The sequence below is a fragment of the Trachemys scripta genome, chromosome 10 (assembly GCF_013100865.1).
Source record: "Trachemys scripta elegans isolate TJP31775 chromosome 10, CAS_Tse_1.0, whole genome shotgun sequence".
Classification (NCBI taxonomy): Eukaryota; Metazoa; Chordata; order Testudines; family Emydidae; genus Trachemys; species Trachemys scripta.
In genome coordinates, this window is record NC_048307.1 from 7,119,540 (window position 1) to 7,140,968 (window position 21,429).

At 43.1% G+C, this 21,429-nt stretch overlaps 1 protein-coding gene across 4 annotated transcripts in view; it reads left to right on the forward strand.

Annotated features, from left to right (window-relative positions):
• The window catches only part of TOM1L2 (target of myb1 like 2 membrane trafficking protein), a 72,851-nt gene that overhangs the window by 15,466 nt on the left and 35,956 nt on the right, over positions 1 to 21,429 (forward strand). For all 4 annotated transcript variants that reach the window (XM_034782912.1, XM_034782913.1, XM_034782914.1 and 1 more), the window contains exons 2-3: positions 19,946 to 20,030; positions 20,816 to 20,894. In XM_034782912.1, the coding sequence (XP_034638803.1) occupies positions 19,946 to 20,030; positions 20,816 to 20,894 (164 nt within the window). The remainder of the gene's footprint in view (positions 1 to 19,945; positions 20,031 to 20,815; positions 20,895 to 21,429) is intronic.

Sequence of the window (21,429 nt, forward strand, 5' to 3'; positions counted from 1 at the left end):
GTGTGTGTGGGTGCACGAGGTCTCCCCGGCTCACTCTTGGTATTGGCAGTGGCCGGTGATGTGCTCGGTGTAAATGTCCCGGGACCAACGGATAGTGTCCGAGACCATTAGGCGTCTCATGAGCCGCGCGTAATGACGGCCCACCCCACAGGTCCTCAGCACGCGTTCGTTACACGGGTCCCAGGCACCCAGGGCCCCAACGAGCAGAGCGTCGACGTGCACCTCGTAACCCTTAGTCCGTAGGGTGTCAGCCAGGGGGGCGTATTTTTCGAGCTTGCGGGCTCGGGCTTCGCGGAAGGCCGGGGTCCTGTTCTCGAACGGAATCGCTACGTCGACCAGGATGATCTTTTTTCCCACCTCGTCCGTGACGACGATGTCCGGGCGCAGCGGGCTGTCGGTGCCGGGGACGGTGCGGTTGACAGCGATCTCTCCCAGACGCGGGTTGATGGCCTTCACTAGACGGTCCTGGACGGCGTTGTGGCGTAGCTGCCAGGCTCTGGCGTGGGGCTTGCAGCAGCACAGGACGTGGGGCAGGGTTTCGTTAGCGTACCCGCACTTCCTGCAGCGTTTGTCCCGGTTCCCGTGGCGGATGGCACCGTTGAGCGGGACACAATTCAGCCGGGCGCGGTGAATGAACCGCCAGTCGGCGAACCGGGTGAAGCTGCCTGTGGGGAGGAAGTGGTTGCTGGAGTCCCACTTGCTGGTTATTTCGAAGACTTTACCCTGGTCTGGCTTTTTCTTCAGGGCGTCCACGTAGAGCGCGTGGACGGCGGCCTTCAGTGATCTCTCCAGCACGCCTCTGGCTCCGGGGGTGACGACGATGTTGTCCTCCGTTCCGATCCGCGGTATCAGGACTCCCAGCTCCTGCCGTTCCTCGTTCCATTCCCAGCGGCAGCCCAGGCGCTTTCCCAGCCGGCGCGTGGCATTGCGGGCGCGGGTCCACAGCGAGGCGAAGTCTCCCCTGTCCCGGGCGAAGTCGCCGTCCAGGGAGCCGCTCAAGAAGGTGGCCACATCTCGGTCGGAGGGAGGTCTGCCGATTCGTTTCTCGGTGGCGGCGTGCAGGGCGGTCGTTGCGACGTTCTTCACCGTGGCGTCCGGGCAAGTCAGGAGGCGGAAGGCGTGTGTGAGGACCGCGATGTCACAGAGGTCTCCCATGCGGGGGACGCCGGCACCACCGTGCCTGTGCTTGATGTATACGAGTTCATTGCTGGCTCTCCGGGGCAGGGACATCCAGTTTTTGACCAGCTTCCGGATGGCGTTGTCCGCCTTGTTGAGGGGCACCTTTGCCACGGCGGATCCCCTCAGGACGAAGGCGATGCGGGGGATCAGGAAGGTGTTGAGGGCGTTGATCTTCTGCCACGGTGCTAGCAGGGATGTGTCGATTTTGGCGGCGTCTTGCAGGATCTCCCTGATGGTGTCCTCGGGGGTCTGCCGGACGCGGAAGCCTGTCGGCGTGCCGAGGTGCTGGTACGCCTGCCCCTCCGCCAGGGGAACGACGGACTCGCCCTGGATGAGGAACTCCGTCATCAGTACCGAGTCCCTCTTGCTCCCGTCAACGTGGAGGGACGCACACTTCTTGGCGTTGAAGCGGAGTCCCGTCCAGTCCGCGGCTCTCCCGATGGTGTCGAGCATGCCCTGGAGCCTCTCGGGGTCGTCCGCGATCAGGACCAGGTCATCCGCGTAGGCCAAGACGCTCACCCTCTCGCCGTGCAGGTCGAAGCCGTTGGCGCCGTCGGAGATCGCCCGCAGGAGCGGCTCCATGGCGAGGTTAAAGACGATGGGGCTGAGGGGGCAACCCTGTTTCACGCCGCTGTGGATCGGTATCTCTGCGGTCTCCCCTTCTACCGATCGGATGGTGGTGCTGCAGCCCTCATACAGCTCCCGGATCAGGTGGAGGAAGGTCTCTGGCATCCCAAACTCCTGTAGGGTGTCGAAGATGTCCCCAGATGATACTACATTTTCCAATAGCAAGAGTCCGTGTGTCCAGGTTGGGCATCCTCTCTTTAAATTGCATGCTTAGTTTTGCTTGCTCAAGAGAATCATCTTTAAAGGGTCACTGCTTGATTAAAGGTTATTAAAACAAATATCCTTTCCACGTGTTGCTAAACTCATCTTAGATTATTAAAACTGATTGGATTACAAGAATCTGAAGTACAGCTGACCTTTTTGTTCATGCTTCCTGTGTATTTTTTGCTTTTCATTCTGCTTGCACAAGGAAATCAGTTCCATTTTCTACATCTCCTGAAATGGTGAGATCTTTGTAAACACTGCAGGGGAACGTTTAAATCCAAATCAAATCTTGCTGTGTTGAATTTTTGTTAATTTCCTCAAGTGCAAAGGGCTGACAATGAGCAGTGATCTGTGAAATGGGCTCCTCACAGGTAGAACAAATAGCGAATGTGCGTATCCACCTTTGGGAACAATGAGGTCTATCATGAGAACTGCTTCAATCAGTCCTTTTCAACAGAGACCTAGGAGGCCTGATTGGCTGTGACCAAAAGGCCTTGCTAACCCAGGTCCAGGATAAAACTTGAATGCACAATTACAACTGCCTAAAACTTGCAGTCTGACAACAATGTACTAGAAATGGAGAAGGGAGTTTCTGGAGCTAAACCTTGCGCCATGCCCAGAATAATTTTGGAAGTTGTTTTTCTAATAACCAGGACTCCAAATGTTTGGCACTATAGTACCTTTATGGCTGTCATGCTGCATTTATTAGTCAAACACCAACTGATTCTAAGACCTTTGCCTGAGGATGGAGTGCGGGATTGGACCCGTGCCTGGGAATCCTTTTTTCAGCAGGAGGCAAAGTGCTAACTGTTGTGATTTACTAAATAGGATTGTTTAAGGAAGTTACAAAAACAGTGTTTCTGCAGAGGATACAGAGGCACTTTATTGAAGCAACAGTGAAACCAGACAACCTTTCAATCGATTTTTATCAAAGCACTCTCAGTTTCTATTTCAAGGCAGTTAAAGTGATGATGAATATGGTGCAGAGAGAATCTGTTTGTAGAGCTTTTTTTTCATAAAATGAAATATTGGTGCAGGCTTCTTGGCTCTTAACATCTTTTATTTTCCTTTTTTTTTCCCCATGGGAAATATTTCGATGCTTCCTTGAAATATCCTCTAACATGTTTTATGACAGACTTAAACACATTTGTTCAAGAGCTATTTTTATTTTTAACAGCAAATGCAGGTCTAGAAAAATGTATTATGGTGGACAAGGACAACAAAAACTAAAAATCTAGAGAAAATTAACCCATGTTTCATTGTCCATATGTGCAGTGTCTCTTCCTTTCAGAGTAAATGTTTGCTTTGTTGTAGTGTAAACCTGGTAAGATTCATTCTTCAGAAAAATGCCTTTTCCCAAGGACAAAATCAAGGCTTTAAAGAGCACGTTTATCTGCTTTGCTAGCAAAGTGTTCCATTCTCATGACTTCTGTTGTAAACCCCCCCACTCCACCCGCTCAAAAAAAATAAAAATAAAGCCAGCATATGTCTTGGGACTTTATACAGAGATACATATGTACTGTGCACTGTTTTGAAGGTGGATTGTCCTCCACTATAAAATTGGAATAGCTATTTAGTGTCAGACTTCTAGACACAATATACTTGAATACATCAAAAAGATACATGACTTGCCAGCCCACTGTGAATGGGATGGAGATGCTATTCTCTGTATAGGTACCTAAAATAACATGGACTGTGGTCAAAACCCAGTCTCCCAGTGTTCCTACAGAATTATGCTAGTCATGCAAAACAGTCTGACGATAAAGTGCTTTTAGTTTTATGAGATTACTTGGATCTGCTTTCACTTCATGATGATGTATTGTGTTGCAGAGAAAATCTCTTAGCAAAATGAATATCTTGCTTTTAAAAGGAGCAAATAAATACTGAGTCATGAATCTGGTAGCTTAGGGAAACTACATATATGTGAGAAGCTGGATAATTACTATAATATCATTTAATACCAGATTCCTAAAGCTGGATTGATTTTTTTTTATAGTCACAAAAGCAGATTGCCGCTCATGAAAGTATTAGACTATGTGTTTTTGAATAATGTAGTTTTATCTGCTGCAGCATAACATGCTTAAATGTATATTCCATTTGTTTCTAATATAAACCTATATGTACCAGGTTACAATTTGACGATGGCCAGCTCACAGTTTGATATTGCTTTAAGTCCTATATCTTTAAAAGTGTGCTAAAAAACTAATGGACACCCAATATTTGGTTTTGGTTTTTAAACCTCCCATTGATGTCTCTTTATTTGAAACAATTTGCTTGCGGTACTGTTTCTTGCATTCTCTACATATGTTTGTGGAATGCTGAATTAAGACAACTTTCATGAAAGGAATGTTGGAACAATTTGAATTCTTAAATTGGGACCAGCCTTTAATAAAACTTTCATTGAAGGTGAATGAGGCATTTGATATGGTGCTTGGTGATACTTCTGTAAAATGATCTCTTACTGGGAGGAAAGAAACTTTTAGTATTTGGAGAGACAGTGTTGTGTTTAGTTGGGTGGTGCTGGACTGGCCAGCACTTCTGCCTTCTATTCTTGGCTCTGCCAGAGTCTTAGTAGGTGACCTTGGGCTAGTCACTTAATTCTGTGTGCCTTGGTTTCAGAATCTTTACAACGTGTTGTTGATGAGGCTAAAATGTTTAAGTGCTTTGAACTCATTGGATGAAAGATTCTTATAGCAGCCCCAAGTATTATGAAATGTACTCAAGGGTGAGCCTGTTTGTGGTGGCTAGTGTTTGGTGTAATATCAAAGGGATTTTTGTGACGACTGGTGCTGTGAACCTGCACAGGTCCTGCAGCACTAGCATTCAAACACCGCTTTCTGCTTGCATCCATGCAAACATCTTAGGAAGTGTTACTTCTCTGCATTTTAAAAACAGGTTTAATGTGGGAGCGCAAAAACCCAATCCTCTCTAAACAGCCATGTCTGCTGTGTTTTAGTCACAAACTATGCTGCCAGAAGATCTACTTTATTCCTGATGATTCTGTTTATTCATTTCAGTTATTCTTCCTTGAAAAGGATTCTTTTGGAAGAGGCTGGTTCTTGTGCCCAAGAAAGCGATAACCTGAATGCCTAGCTATATCTGAACCCCTTTTCCCTTAGGAGCAGATGGTTTACTTTAGTTTAACGAGTTGTTTCTCCACGGTTCCAAATCTTTCAACTCTCTTATTTATAAATACTCCTAAAGCTGTTCCAGGAGGTGAAATGAAAATGGAATCAACCAATCTATTGCTTCAATCTATCAGCCTCTTTTAAAAAACAAAACACTACATTACGACTGTCCTGTACAATCTGGAGCAGTCTGATGAGCAATGCAGGGATCAAATGCTATAGTCAATAGTGTAATAAAGTATCCCAAAAAATCAAGGGTTGCATAAATGCGTAAACTAATTAAGTGTATTTGTATCAAGACAATGCCGAGGTCAGACTATCCACACTGGACCATATTTGCCATTGCTTCTCTAACTTGGGAATCAGCGTAACCCAGGAACCCTCCAGGGGCTCAGCGTATGAACGTTGCCAAACTATGCCACGAGATGCAAAGAGGAGGCTGGCTCGTCACAAGCAGTGTCAGGAGACCGAGAGGACAAGTACACATTCCAGTTAAACCTGTTGTATGCTTTGGGTAAGAGCTTGTAAATCTGGTTATTGTATGGCAAGCATGGGCAGACTAATTCTCCCATTTAGCAGTCAGACATTCTGGCCTAGAAAGAGTGACTGCCAGTCTGTTCAAATTGAGGTCAAAAGATGCCATGCAAAATGAGAGCAGATAATTGTTATAAACTTGTTACAAACTTGTTACACTTCTAGGCTGTGTCTACACTTAAAATGCTACGACGACCCAACTGTGGCACTGTAGTGTTTCAGTGTAGATGCTTATCTCTCCTGTTGCTTGGGTAACCCGCCTCCCTGAGAGGTAGTAACTAAGTTGACAGAAGAATTCTGTTAACTTAGCCATGTTGCATCCTTTGTATTTTTATGGGATACATCTGCTGAGAGAAGTGTAGTGAACTTTGCATTTGACAAGAATAATGGGAATAAAAAAAATTCATATTCATGGCATGGCTGAGTTAATATGGCAGAAGGGACCTTAATGCTGACTTTTGAATGCTTGTTTCTCCACTTTAACCTTGCATTCATTACAGCTTTCTTCATTTATTTTCCCAATGGTTTTTTTTTAAAGAAAAAGACATTCTGCTCCTCCCCGCCCCCAAAAAATCCAACAACTCATGATTAGACTTACAGAAATTGCAAGCTCCAACAGCTTTGCCAGCAGAGCTTGAAGGTTCCTTTAAACCTCAAAGGGTTGCAGTCCTGCAGCGCTTAGTAATTCTGGGCCACTTTGGCTTCCCCAAGCTAACAAATGCATCCTTAAGTCCACCCGTTCTTAACAGAAGCATCCTACTTGCATTCTGAGAACCAAATACTACTTTTAATGGGGAAGTACGAAATTACTTGTTTTCAGCATTTGTAATTTTAAAAAGACTGATCGTGATGATTTCAAAGTTGGCCCTTTAAGTCTCTGTGAAAACAATCCAAGAGGGGAAGTCTCAAGTCTCTACTTTCAATCATTTTTGATCTAGAAAAGCCGAAGAAAGGTTGTCTTTTCCCCTTGTATTCACATAACTCAAACTATTTAACTGGTTCCTTGTGGACTAAAATGTTGCCTGCTTAACTTCGGTCTAAAGGGTTTATTTTTGGAGCTGTAGAAGACACATTGATGAGATAGTGGTTACTGTAGATTAAAATGTAATGGCGTTAAGAATGTTAGGCAAAAGAGTTTGCATTGAGTCCTTTGTCAGTTAAGCCATCTGGAGTTTTGATTGCTTAGTATCTATGAAAGAGCACCCCTGTTGTGTGCTAAATTGCTTATCTGTATATTAAGCATATGTTGACCACTACATAATTTGGCTACTTGCTTTTCATCTCACTATTTAGACTTTTAGGCTCTGCTAGCACGTTTTGTTTATAATCTAGAAATCTGTCTTGTATCATTGAGCAGTTATAATCAGAGTGCTCTGGAGTATTTCCCAAGAAATCAAGTACATGGCAAGCGATGTCACGATAACAGGGACACAAGCAGAAGAAAAGGTGCAAGCAAGGGACCTTGATTTATGGGTGCCATTATGTCTTGCCACTAGGGCCTGATGTGGAATAGGCAATAATAAATAATTTGGTTTATCTCTGAACTGTCTTTTGTAGCGATGACATTAAGTTCTAAGTCAGGGGTAGGCAACCAATGGCACGCTTGCCAAAGGCAGCACGCAAGCTGATTTTCAGTGGCCCTCACACTGCCCGGGTCCTGGCCACTGGTCCGGGGGACTCTGCATTTTAATTTAATTTTAAATAAAGCTTCTTAAACATTTTAAAAACCTTATTTACTTTACATACAACAATAGTTTAGTTATATATTATAGACTTATAGAAAGAGACCTTCTAAAAACGTTAATGTATGACTGGCACGCGAAACCTTAAGTTAGAGTGAATAAATGAAGACTCGGCACACCACTTCTGAAAGGTTGCCAACCCCTGTTCTAAGTAAAAGGGTATTTTAGAGAAAAGAAACAGCGTACCACCAATATATTTTGCTAAGATTTGGGAAATACTGCTAAACATCAAATCATTTATTAACCAAGGAATTATTGTGGCAGCCATAAAATGGTTGGCTAATCAGAGTAAGATCAGTTTTTATTTACAGGCATAATGAGCAATTAAGTTTGAGCAGCTGTCAGACTTGGAAAGTGATTTAAAGTTCAACAGAAAACAAAATGGGTCAGCATTTGGTTGTGATTGTTTTCTTGACATCGCAGCTCATTAGTGTGTGTGTGTGTGTGTTGTAGTTACTATAATAAGTAAAGCAGCCTTTAAAATTTCTGTCTAATGCAGTGGCTTAACACAATGAGTGAGTGGTGAAGATCTGGTTTCCAACAAAGTTCCCTGGAAGCATAAAATTTTTTTTGATACAGCTGGATGAGTTGGGAGTTTTTGTATGGACCTCTTCTGGGGATGGTGGCAGAGTCAGGTGGTGCAATGCAAGACCTTATTTGAGGAGCAGAATGTGGAATGGCCTGTGAGGTCCGTGACACCATATAGCTCTATCCCAACAGAAAGTGATGACTTCACCCACCTACAAGACATCCTTTTCTAACAGATTTTTTATTTCATTGACTCAATCTGAAACTTTTTATGGATTTTTTTTTTTTTTTTTGGTTCATAAAATCTTCAGGATTTTGGCTTTTTTGTCCTGATTTGGGATGGGAAACACTTTTTTAAATTTGAATTCCTGCAGGACTGGAAAACTGTTTCCTGCCCAGTACTAATGAAAATTGCAAAGAAATTTTCCAGATATAAAATGTAGCACCTAAGCTCTATTTTGGCTTCATGGCACTGCGCCATGAAACCCAAGGGCTTGGAAGCAGAATTGAAATCGTTAACCCTCAGGTCAATAAAAACTGAGGAGCTACCTTTTGAAGGCAGTACAAGAAGGGTTACATGCGTGCATCTTGTTAACCATTGTAGGATTTATGCCCAGAACTTCCAAACAAGTGCTTTGAAAATGTAACCCCCTAAGCATTTGCCCGACATTTGCATTTGCTTGGCCTCTTGGAAGGGGTGGCTGAAAACAGACTACCCCAATGGAAACGGCTTTAGCGCAAAATTATTTCTTTCACCTAATAGAGCTTCATTGAACCCAACTTCCATAGAAAGGAAACCTTTAAAACTAGTGTCGGTGCTGTACTGTTGAAGCCACAGGAGCTTGAGTGAGGCAGAGATTGTTGCCTTTTAACAAAGTCTACTGTGTTCTTTTTAGCGGTGTGAAGGAAGGCTATGGATTAGAGAAGCAAATGGATGCCCTTCTTGGTGCGTATTGCAACTTGGCTACCTCTAAAAGCTACAGATAGATGACTGTCTTGTTTTCTGCTGCTTGTTTGGTAACCAGCATCTTCCAGATGGCACTGAATTTCTTATGCATAGAAATATTGGAGACGGATGAGGTGGAATGTTGTGCAATCATAGTAGTTCGTGATTTGTTTGGTTCCATTCATGTTGTCATTACATGCATATATTTTAATGGTTCCACCTATAATTAAATACATTGTTTTGCTTGTCAATCTGTAGTAGTGCTATAGTTGTGAAGTAAGTCTGGTTTTATAACTAGTTTCTGTGTGGGAATGACAGAGTTTGCTTCTCTTTCTTGCTAAGTGTAATTAATGTTTAAATTTATTTTGAACAAGTGAGAATGCAGGCAATTGACTTTAGTAGTGACCTGCAAAAAATAGAATACTGATTAGGGGTTCTACAAGGTGAAGAAAATCCAGCAGTTTGTTGTTTGCAGCAAACAAAACTTGTTACGAATGGGTGGGCAGGCAGGGGAGTTTTTTAAATATGAGAAGGGATTTTAGCCTTTGAGGCTACAGTGGTTTGGAAATTCTTAGAACATTTCACCCATGAAAGGTAATTAGTTTTGTTTTATGAATATGAAAGACACATAGCTTGTAAGTACCGGAGTGAAGTCCCAAATGGGTTATTAGAACTTGCTTTATTCATGTAGTACAGAATTAGCCATCAAGCACCGATGGATTTCAAATGTAGTTCACGGACACACTGATCGTCCATAATTTTCATAAAGGCTGCTTCTTTACCTGTAATTGTTTGAAATTAAACACCCTCCGATGAGCGAGGAGGGGACACAACTAAACACTGACACCCATCCTCACTCTTATTTGTGCTTTGAAGCTTGTCACATAATGTAACTAGGCTGTCAAGCTCCAGAACTCTTAGATGTAATGTAAATGCTGATGTGTGGTATACTCTCCCCTCTTCCATACCTTATGGTTTCATCTCTTTGGTCTCAAATGTAGTAATTCTTTTACTTTGGATGGATGGTGTCAGTCCACCCGTATTTTTTTAATGTATTTTAAACCAGTTTGTTTATGCAATTTTCCCTTTGCCATCCTATGAAATTTTAAGGACAATATATCCATTACATAGAGTATTTGTATATACCTATTAATTGGAAAAAGGCCAGGTTGGAAGATAAATCCTTAGCTTCACCTCCTTGGAATTTTGGGCAAACAAATATTGGAAGTTCAGTTGTGTTTTCTAACAGAATAGGAAAGGTTCATGAACGTGAGTAAGAAGCTTATTGAGGTTTTCAATGGAGCTTTAATATGGACTCTAATGACTTGTCTTTATTGGCAAGGACAGTATTTTCTGGCTATTAAAGTACATACTGGAAAAGCTTTTCAGGATTTTAAAAAAATATCTTGTGATAGATATTCAGATCTCCCGCCTTCCTCCAATCATAAATAATTTGTATATGGTCAGTCTTTGAATTAAGCAATCTTTTGTTCTCCTTAAAGGAAGCCTTTTTTAATACCGGCTGTGTTCAGTTAAAACACCATGCGGTTCACCCTTGCATAACGTGAAGAATCTGGTCTGCTTAGTTATCCAAAACCGATAGAGAACTGAAAACTGTACAAAAAATATTTTGGCCTACAATTGGTGGAATGTGTACACTAGCCAGCCAAGATGCATGTCTGTAACTTCATGACATCTGTACACAAACACGGCTGCCTTGTTGTGGTCAGGGGAAGGAGTGAAAGTTGATTTGATGTATCAGAATGGATCGGATGACTAATCTGAACTCAGCACTCAACCATACCACTCAGTCACAACTGTACTTTGTTGAGTAAGTCACAGCTTAGTACAGAAAAGGCCAGGGAGAACATTGTTACGTTTATGCTATCCAGAAGGTTTTGATTTATGCTTCCTTTGTCGCTTCCCTCCACAAACACAAGATGGACGCTCAGAATGTGTTAATACTAGATCACTGGAAGTGTTGCTTAATAGATCACAGGGGTTTGCACACTGTAATAATCAAGTTCTTTGACAACTTCATGTCTTGATTTTTAGAGGAGGGTGTAACCTGTCCTTTTAAGAGTACTTTAGTTCATTGCCCTCATACATGAACTGAACAAGCATTACTTTCTCTCTGAAATAACACAGTAAACATCTAAATTCAAGTAAATCCATCGAAGAAAAACTGTTATGTACGTGTGTGTGTGTGTGTGTGCGCGTGCACACGCACGCACACACACACCTGTCCAGAATTCCGATGGAAGGTTTCCTCTGCACTGACTTCTGACGTGAGCTGGAACTCACTAGCCAATTCCACACCCTGTTGGGAAAGTGCACAACCCTTGCAGTACTTCAGGCTCACGGTGAGGTAGGAATTTTGCAGAGGTCATCACTGAAAGAGCTAATGTAGCATATTGGTGCAATATATGCTGCTTTTAAAGTTCCTAGTTCAGATAAATGCCTCTGGATTTTTGAAAATGGTTTGATGTGGCAAGGAAACATTTTCACTTGACCTAGTTCTGAAGGACAGCTATTTACAGTACTTGGGTCAGCGCCTTAGCTTTAATGAGGATACAGCACGGAGACAAGGGAAGCTTTTTATTTTCTGACACATGTGAAAATCCACTAGATTTCAAATGTTGTTGTTTTTTTTAAAAAGCTATGGCCTCCTGCTTGTCCCTAGCATAAGACAGACAGGTGTCCATACGCACATTGCATCCCACCCTCAGCGAAGCATGACATCGCCAGCAATAATTTCAAACTGATGGGAAGCTGCAGTGAGAAGATTGAGTAAGGATGCTCTTCTGGGCCTGGAAGCGTATTGCTCTGCTTGGGGCACAGACTCCACTTCACCCCTTGGGGCAGCGCATTTAAGCCATCATGCCGCACCAGAAAAACTTGTTTTTAATTACCCCTCTATAGGTACCTCTATAGGAAGCTGTATGGCTCCCATCACTGTAGAACGTGAGAGCCTCTCAAATGTTTAAAAATAGCTACCACCGATACTTCTTTTCCTCTGCCTGTTGGAGAGAGAGCTTGATTGATAGGGTTTTCCTTTGCTGTGTGTGGAAGAGAGTTTTGCATTCACTGCTGAAAGGGGTGAAGACTCTGGTCATTCTTATTTCATGTGACAGAGTTGCTGTGTCTACGTCCAGCTCCGGTGGTAGTTCTGTCTCCCACACTCATGAGCCCTATTTCTCAACACTTATTCTTCCAATGGAACATCGCTGTCATGGGAGGTCATGGTCATGAAGGAAGGGTAGTATTCAGAGCCCTCTGTGAAACCGGTCCTGAAACCTTGAACTGGGTTCTGCCTTGGTTGGGGAGTCAGTGCAGAGCATGAAACAGCAGTTTCAAGTTTTGTACCAAATGGGTATTTCAGGGCATGATGTGGCTTCATTCGGAGACAAGAGTTTTGATAAAGACTAACAGTCAGAAATGCCTGGTTTGCTTCCGCCTGGTCTGTATCTTTCTCCCTACTTTTTCTACCTCAGTTCCCAGTAAGGATGTGTTAATTGGCAGGGATGCCTACCTGCTCATCAGGTGTGGAGATCATTGACCCCTTTTGAAGGCTGCTGTTTACCTCTCCTGTTCTCTGCGTTGAAGAGAGGAGTCTATGGACACAGGAGGGATTTTACATAAAAGTGGCTTTCTTAAAACACAAACCTTTACAGTTTGAATGAGACTTGGATGCTGAGGCCCCACTTTTCATCCCAGTCCAAGATTGCCTTGTTGGAGCCCAGCCTATATGAGTTCGTACTCTAAGGTTAGTCAGGGTTTTATTCACCTGCAAACATGCTGAGATCCTTATGGGATCTCATAAGCTAAGCCAGGTCAGGCTGATTAAAGAGACCTTATTCTGACACGTAAGGATGTCTATTTTATTCTTCCCCTTGTCTATTGAAGTTGTCATCCTAATGTAGGCACAAGGCATTCTTAGTTCTATATAAATGTTAAGTTTAATTAAGTTAATTATTTAATTTAATTTGTATATTAATCCTCTTTGGCATGGATATGGTAGGCTTTGCTTCTTGTTCTAACTGTCTGCTGTTAAACAGATGCTGTGTTCTGCTCCAGAAGTGGCTGGATTTCAGTGGTAGTTAAACAATATGCTTTATATACTGTACCTGTATCACAGGGATGTTGAAACGTAACTGTTTGTAAAGCACCTTGAGATCCTCTTAAGAGATGCAGTAGCAGAACATGGTTTGTAGTTGTGCACTGTTTATTTGTAATCACAGTCTAATGCCATATGGTGAGTAGTCTTCAAAAAGAGAATCAGACTGTTCATTGGGGAAATGACTGTTCCTAAATAAATTTGAACAGACTTCTTTCAACCTTGGAATGTGGGCTAAATATTTTAAAGTTTGTCTTGAGCACATGCCCATTCTTTTGCTATTTTGGTGTTTAGTAAGTCTGTGGGTTCAGTACAAATTATTCATTCAGAACCACAAATGTGCATGGTGCTCTAGAGACAAGACAGTCGGCCTGCCCCAAATAGCTTTCAACCCAAGTGTAGCTAAAACATGATGTAGGGTGACAGTAGGCAGGAGAGAGGACCAGGGCTACAGCAGTCCAATTCAAATCGTGTTTTTCTATGCTGATCCATTTTCTTTGGAGAACCAAGCTCAGCAGTTTTAGAATAGGGAGAGCAGAGAGAGAATGGAGTAAGCAAGGTGACAGAGTGGAAAATGTTGGCCTTTTGTCTAGCAAAGAAACTGACCTCCTTTCTGAATGACTGACTTGAAGATGCCCTCAGAATTGATCTCTAAATACTGAATGGTGGTTCATATTCAGTTTTAATAGCAGCACTTTGATCAGAAATTCACATCAGCTGCAGTGATATCTAATAGTTGCTTTTTAGAACAAACCTCTTTGCTCATTTGTTAGTTTGGGATGGTGAGATTATCCATGTACAAAGAAATCCATGGATTTTTCACACCAAGGGCTTATCCAGCTGTTAGAACATAGCAGAATGTTTACTATTCAGACTGGAGACCACACCTACATAAACACCAGTCTCCCTTTCTCTTTGCGTGTAGTTTGTACACAAGGCAGGACTTAAATGTCCATGAACAATAACTTGCTGCCTTTGCCCAATAATGGCATTTCCACTTGCTTCTTTCAAGCGTGTTGTGTAGCACAGTGACTCTTGCTGTTCGATACTTGGTAGACAGACTTACTGATGGAAGGAAAGGGCACAGTGTTCAGAAAGCTCTACCCTAGCGAATGTCTTCACAGCAAGTGAAAGGGGTGTTCTTAACTGGGGTTGGCTAAGATGAGTGAAGCTAGCAGTGAAGACACAACAAGTCAGCTTTTAACTCGGGTTAGCAGCTCAAGTTAAAGCCTACAGGGGAACCTGGGATTGGACTGTAGTGGCTAACACGAGTTAAAGGCCACGTTGCCACTGACTTTAAAGTATACGAGTCTGAGTCTTCACTGCTATTTTAACAGAGTATGAGCACCCCTTTTTTTTTTCACTATAGACATACCCCCACGTCAGCCTGTTGCCTCGTTTACTGCATGCGGTCACCATTCCACTAGAGCAAGTTTCCATAGTGCTTCCTGAGACCAGCACTTCGTTCTCCAGTCTAGAAACATGCATATGGTACATGTGTTAAATACAGTTCCTACCCGAATCCAGTCTTCTCAGTTCAGATCCTGTTGAAAGTGTTCATCAAAAAACGTACAGTGGCAGCTGGCATCCTTATTAGCAGATGCACCAGCGTGGTCAGATTGAGTATGGAGATCGAACTACCCTCGTGTTCATCAGTGGAGGTCTCTGAGGTCAGGGTTAAGGTGCATTGTCGGGGCAGGGAGAGGGAAGCTTGCACTGCTGTTGCTTGTGCTGTATCTGTCCTGTCTCCAGGGCTATCAGGCCTGTAGCTTTAAACCAAAAGTACTAAGGGTTGAGTATGAGAGGATTGTGTAGTAGGTGACCTTTTGTGCACTCCATGTCAGCTTTCATTTGTTAGGATGCTACTGAGCAGAGCTTGAAATGAATGCTCCTCCTGAGGGCAAGCAGCTGTTTTGTCCTTGCATTTAATTAAAACAAAAGAGCACTTTCTACCTCTCCTCCTGCATAGCCTGTTCCTATGCAGTTTCTGGGCACTATTCCTGAAGAAGGAATAATCAATTGCACAAATACAAAAAATGGGAAATGACTGCCTGGGAAAGAATACTGCAGAAAAGGACCTGGGAGTTGTGGTGGATCACAAACGAAATGAGTCAACAATGTAATACTGTTGTGCGCCCCCCCCCCCACCCCCCCACCCCCAAAAAGAGAGAACATCATTCTGGAATGTATTAGCAGGAGTGTTGAAAGCAAGAGACAAGAAGTGATTCTTTCACTCTACTCAGCACTACCAGTTCTGGGCACCACACTTCAGGAAAGATGGGGACAAATTGGAGACAGTCTGGAGGAGAGCAACATAAATGATTTAAAGGTCTAGAAAACATGACCAATGAGGGAAGATTGAAAAATTGGGTTTGTTTAGTCTGCAAAAGAGAAGACTGAGGGGGGACATAAGTCTTCAAGTACATAAAAGGTTGCCATAAAGAGGAGGGTGATAAATTGTGCTCCTTAACCACGGAGGACGGGACAAGAAACAATGGGCCTAAAGTGCAGCAAGGGAGATTTAGGTTAGACCAGGAGTTCTCAAACTTCATTGCACCGCGACCCCCTTCTGACAACAAAAATTACTACATGACCCCAGGAGGGGGGACCAAAGCATGACCCTGCCTGAGCCCCGCCATCCCAGGTGGGGGGCCAAAGCCAGAGCCCTACCATCCCAGGCTGGGGGGCCAAAGCCCAAGGGCTTCATGCCTGGGCAGGGAGCCTGAAGCCTGAGCCCCAGGTGGTGGGGCTCAGGTTTCGACCCTGGACATTGGGGCTCAGGTTTCAGCTTTGGCCCTGTGTCCCAGTCTAACTCCAGCTCTGGAGACCCCATTAAAACAGGGTCACGACCCACTTTGGGGTCCTGATCCATAGGTTGAGAACCACTGGGTTAGGAAAAACTTCTTAACTGTCAGGGTAGTTAGGCACTGGAACAAATTACCTAGGGAGGCTGTGCAATCTACGTCATTGGAGGTTTAACTGGTTAGACAATCACCTGTGAGGGATGGTCTAAATAATATTCAGACCTGCCTCAATGCAGGGGACTGGAATGGATGACCTGTTGAGGTCCCTTCCAGTCCTACATTTCTATGATTCTATGTCTAGCTTCATTTCCTTATGGTGACCTCATCCAGGTCATACTTTAGAGAGTGGGCATAGCCTTGGCTAGTAGATGACGTTCATGAAGATTGATGCACAGGAGACATTCTTAGTTGAGGAGCACCTTGTCTGAGTGCCGTAAAATGGGCAGCACGTAGCACTTTTACAGAGATTTATCACCTAACAACCCACTGAGGTAGGATGGTATTAGTTGTCATTTTACAGATGGGCAAACTGCTTAACCCCTTTGCCTCCATTTCCCCAAGATGTCAGTGGCAGCCTGGAATTAGAACTCCAGAATTTCTGGCTATGTCCTATGACTGGACTTCTCTGAGATTTAATGTTCAACAGCCATGAGCGCCTTAGATGTAAGGTGCTATCGAAGTGCAAAGTATTATTCTTTCCCATCCCTGGCCCTGGGAACTAGAGACTTAAGTTTGTATGAGGTGTTGTTTGTATATTGCCCAATAAAAGTCTCCCAGAAATTTTTCACTTTTCTTCTGCCTTTTTACTTTATCTTGTCTGGGGTGGGTATCAATTAAGATGCCCTGCACCATCCCAGAGTTGTGCTGATTGTCTCCAAATCCTTTGCAAGCTAATGCCAATCGACATGTGCTACAGACCAGTTGTGGGCAGTGGGGGAACTGATGCTTTTATAATATATTGACTATAGGTGCACCTACATGAGGAAAATGTGCCATTCTTCCAGGATTCCAGCACCTGCACTAGGTGTTGGAAACAGTTTGACCCTGTCAGTATTATCAGCCAACTATTTCCTGTCCAGTTTGAGAGTGAGTCGCAGGGAGATGCGTGATTGACACCCAATATCAGTTTTTCCAGCATTTAAAAACATTTCTAGTGGTTCTTAAGGTTCTGCAGTTTCCCAGGTACAGGATGGGGATTTTCTTACTCAGAGAAGCATGCTACGTGACCCCTAGTTTATACTAATAGTACTGTTCTGATGTGTTTCTTGGGGAGCTGGAATCTATCCCTGCATTGTTGGAGCTACTTGTGAACATGGTTGTTGCTAATACTGTTTCAGTTTTGGTGTACACGCGGCTTTAATGTAATCAAGGGAAGTGCTTTCACAACTGTTAGTTCCTCTTGTCCATGTAGTGTGTGCTGCTTTTGAAGTGATTTGTATTTAAAATCAGAATCTCAACACTCAGAAAGTCACAGCCTCTTCTCCATGCTCTGAGGGGAAACAGCAGGAACATACTAGCACAGTGCCACCAGAGAGAATAGTATGCCTTAAATATGGGGTATTTGTAAGCATGGGCACTTGACATGCTTTGTAAAGAAAATCCAAAAATGAGCTAAAGAAAATTGTGTTCCCCGTTGCTCTTGCTCAGTCCCTGTCCTGATGTCGGCTTTCATACTGTCTGACTCAGTCAAAGGCTTGACTTCTCTTTAGAAATCATGTGGGAAAATGCTAACCCTGCACATGGCAATGCCAGCAGCCAATTCCTTCATTGATCTTGTGATAAATATTTGGCCATGGTTTATTTGGGCAAAATGTCCATGTGACACGGCTCTGTGATTGAGACTCATGAAATCTTTCGAAACTTTCTCCATTTAGTGCAGCGCTGTCTCCACTTGTTGGGTGATGTTTTTGGAGGTAGCAGAGAGGTTGGCCATTCAGTTAGGGCCACCAATAATTTGATTCATGTGTTGTTTTTTTTGTTTTTTGTCTTGTTGGTTTTGTGTGGCCAAGCTGGAGAATATAGATAATGTTGTGCCCCTTTAAATGTTTTGTTACTGACACTGACTATACTTTTATTTTACAGTTTGGTTATTTCCTTGGCATAATATGTGGTTCAGGGCTTCTGGTCTGTCTGTCTGTCTCTTTCTCTCTCACACGCACACTGACACAGAGTTGTAAATATTTAAAAAAGCCTTTGTGAGGGGTACTGATTCTAGAAACAATTAGAAGCTTATTTGTTTGTTTATCTTTCCTTAGAGAAAAACAGAATATAAGTTATTTTTGTCGTCTGTAATCCTTTGTCCATTTCGGTGGTGCGACCCAGATTCGCTGCTGTGATGCTTTGTGAAGTGCAGCAAAGGGGTTAAGCTGCTGGAAAGAAGTCTCACGAGTATGCATTTGGTTTGTTTGAAGAACAGTATTAAACTTCAGTGACTAGAAACCACCTTGAAATCTTAAGAATGCTACTATTGGTCAAAACACAGTAGGTCATAGTCTCTGAACTCCCTCGTTGAATTGCTGGGGAATGGGAGTACTTCATATGTGAATAGATTTTGTGCTACTTGAACTGTATCGTGAGATAAGGTTGACTGACTTTTTCGAATCTGTATCCCGTACAAAGATGGCGCTATGGCTGGGTTTTTTTTTCTATTCCTCTTTGGACTTATGGGACCCAGACAGAGATAGTTTGAGTGCCTTTCAACACTCCTTATGAGGCTGAAAGTGTCACTGTTGAGAAATGGGATGATCTCACTTTTCCTGTGTTCCTCCCACTCTGGGATTGAGCGAACCTCTGTTCGGCGCTTCTAACTTTGGCCATGTCTATGCCAGTCTTTTTTCTCAAGTTGCTACCGTTGGTGGAACTGCCGTGGTGGGAATACTGGTTGCTGGCATTTTAAGCACCATGTTATGTGGCCCTTGCTCTGAGCTGGCACTTGGTCTGTGCTAACATTGCCACAGTGACTACTGCCAGTGGAGCTGTAACCTTGGTCTCAATGATAGGAATTTTTTTGGGAACAGTGTTACCATAGATGCAGCTTTCTGGCCCGGGAAGCAGAAGGCAGAGTTATAGAACAGGTTCAGTCTTCTAAAAGCGAATCCACCCTGTTCAGGCAATTTTATCCTTTGAGACAAATGGGTTTGATTTGGGGAATTTGATATAAAGAATTCAAGGTGATTACAAGGGGAACAAAGGAAACTGCACTTCTGCTGTTCTTGCTGCTTTATAATGTATAAACTATGCCTGAAAGATTTATTTAGGAAAGTTTTGCTTGTGTGTTGTACTTCTTGTTGATTGGTTGGGTTTTTTGTTTTGTTTTTTTGTTTTTTTATGTCAAAAATTCAGGTCTTGTTTACCCTGTTTTCTTGGAAGCTTGGTAGTAGGTCTGTAATTTCAGATGACAAGGGATCTGAAATAAAACATGATTAATTGAGGAGGGAAAGTGATGTTTATCCAGACAGCTGAGAGCCCTTTTTGTTTGTAAGCATATTTAAATCAAACATCCAACAAACAGGTGGGAGAAAACTCCTCTTGTTAAAGATTCAACACTACAACCTCTTCTGTTAAGGTCTGAGTGCACTTCCAAACTACATCTCCGGGTCCTCCAAGAGACCCTTTCTGCAAAATAGGGAAGGCAGGAATTTTACATTTTTGACACTTCGAAGGTAAAAAACCAAGCAAGGAAAAACCCTTAGTGTACAAAAAGGAGCCAGGTCTTCCCCATGAAAAGAGAAATATGAATTCTGACTCCACAAAAATAGGGAGGGTTGACATAGAGGTGTTAAAATATAGTCAGTTAGAACTTTGAATGATTAGCCCCTTCTCCCATCAAAATATCAGAGCTAAAGTAGGGTGGTAGCTAAGAAGATAGGGCAGGAATTAACTGACAGCCAGTCTGTGGATATTGAGTAATCCAGCCCACAGGATTGACTTTTACTCTGGAAGCTTTTAGACTGGTCTCTAAATTAGGAAAAACGATATGATGTTGTCCAGAGTCAACAGTGCAAGAGCTTGGAAAATTTGTCCCTTCCTTATATGGGGAGTGCTAACTTGTGAACACAGTAATAGAGTGAAGATAAGATGAACTATAGTAACTTAATCAAGGAGAAGTGACAGAGATTTTTGTGTTGACTTCACAGAAAAGGCGACTGATGGCTCCTTGCAGAGTGAGGATTGGACACTTAACATGGAGATCTGCGACATTATCAACGAGACAGAAGAAGGGTATGTGCTATTACAGATAACTTTGGGCCGTTCACACGTTTTGCTGTCACGCTGGCACTGAGCTTTGTTCTTCAGCATGCTAGGTGGTGCAGCGGGCTAATGCACAGGTGTCCTCAGATTAAATCCCATTTTTAGGTAGCAAATGAGTTGTTTGGTCTCCTCATCCCAAACTGACACTGCTCCACTTCAGACAACCAGCATGTCTTATGGCACTTGCTAGTGTAGACCTCTGCTCAGGAGAGTTGGAGGGTTAGAATAACATGGGATGTGGCATGTCAGGATTGAGATTCATTAGCAGAGCTCTATGTTGGCCCAGCACCAAAATGACAGCACTAGATTTTCATGGTGCAATATCTAATTCCTGGGTATTTCCAAAAAGCGCATACTAAATGTGCTACAATAGGGATCATTGATCCTGTATTTTTAGGAGACTTGCTTGTAACTTCCAAGCTGCCAAATGCTGCAATGCTACCAGATCCTAGCATTTGAAGAGAGGGACCTCTCCAGTATCATCTGTCCCTTCAGCACTCAGGCTGTGTTGCTTGCGCTACACAGCGGGCCTGTTCTCAATGGTGTTACGCCTGTGGCCTCTTCCTGAGTGCCTGTCAGTCTTGCTGTCTCATTCATACATCGCCCTTGTATCTGCATTCGCATGCTGAGCTTTCAATGATTATAGCTGAGTTATCTAAAGTTAACGCAAGTGTTCCTGCCCTGTCAGAAAGGGTTAGGGAATGCCGATGTTCCCACCTTATGAGGAGTGAAAATGATATGTTTTTCTCCTTCAGTCCAAAGGATGCTATCCGAGCACTGAAGAAAAGGCTGAATGGAAACAGAAATTACAGAGAGGTGATGCTGGCTCTAACGGTGAGTGTGGTGAGCTGGGAAAGTGCCAAAGAAACCTACCACAGTAGCGTTTACCTTCAGAAAGGGGAACTACACAAAAACAAGGATGCTAGTTAAATGGAAATTAAAAGGAACAGTCACGAGGGTGAAATGCCTGAAAACTGTATGGAGACTATTTAAAAACAACATAATAGAGCCTCAAACTAAATGTATTCTCCAAACTAAAAAAAAAAAAGGCAGAAAGGGACCAAAAAAAAAAAAAAAAGCCACTGTCACTAAATAACAGAGGCAAAAAGGCATCCTTTAAAAATTGGAAGTCAGATCCTAGTGAGGGAAAATAGAAAGCAGCATCTACTCTGGCAAGTCAACTCTAAAAGTATAAGGCAGAATTTGGAGAGCAACTAGCTAAGGGCACAAAAACTAATAGTGTAATTTTTTTTGTAAGTACATCAGAAACAGGAAGCCTAAACTAAATCAGCATAAATTACTACACTGCGCATTTGCACAGCCCTACTGGAGCGTGAGGTCATTTGACAGTGACCTTTCCTGCTGATCA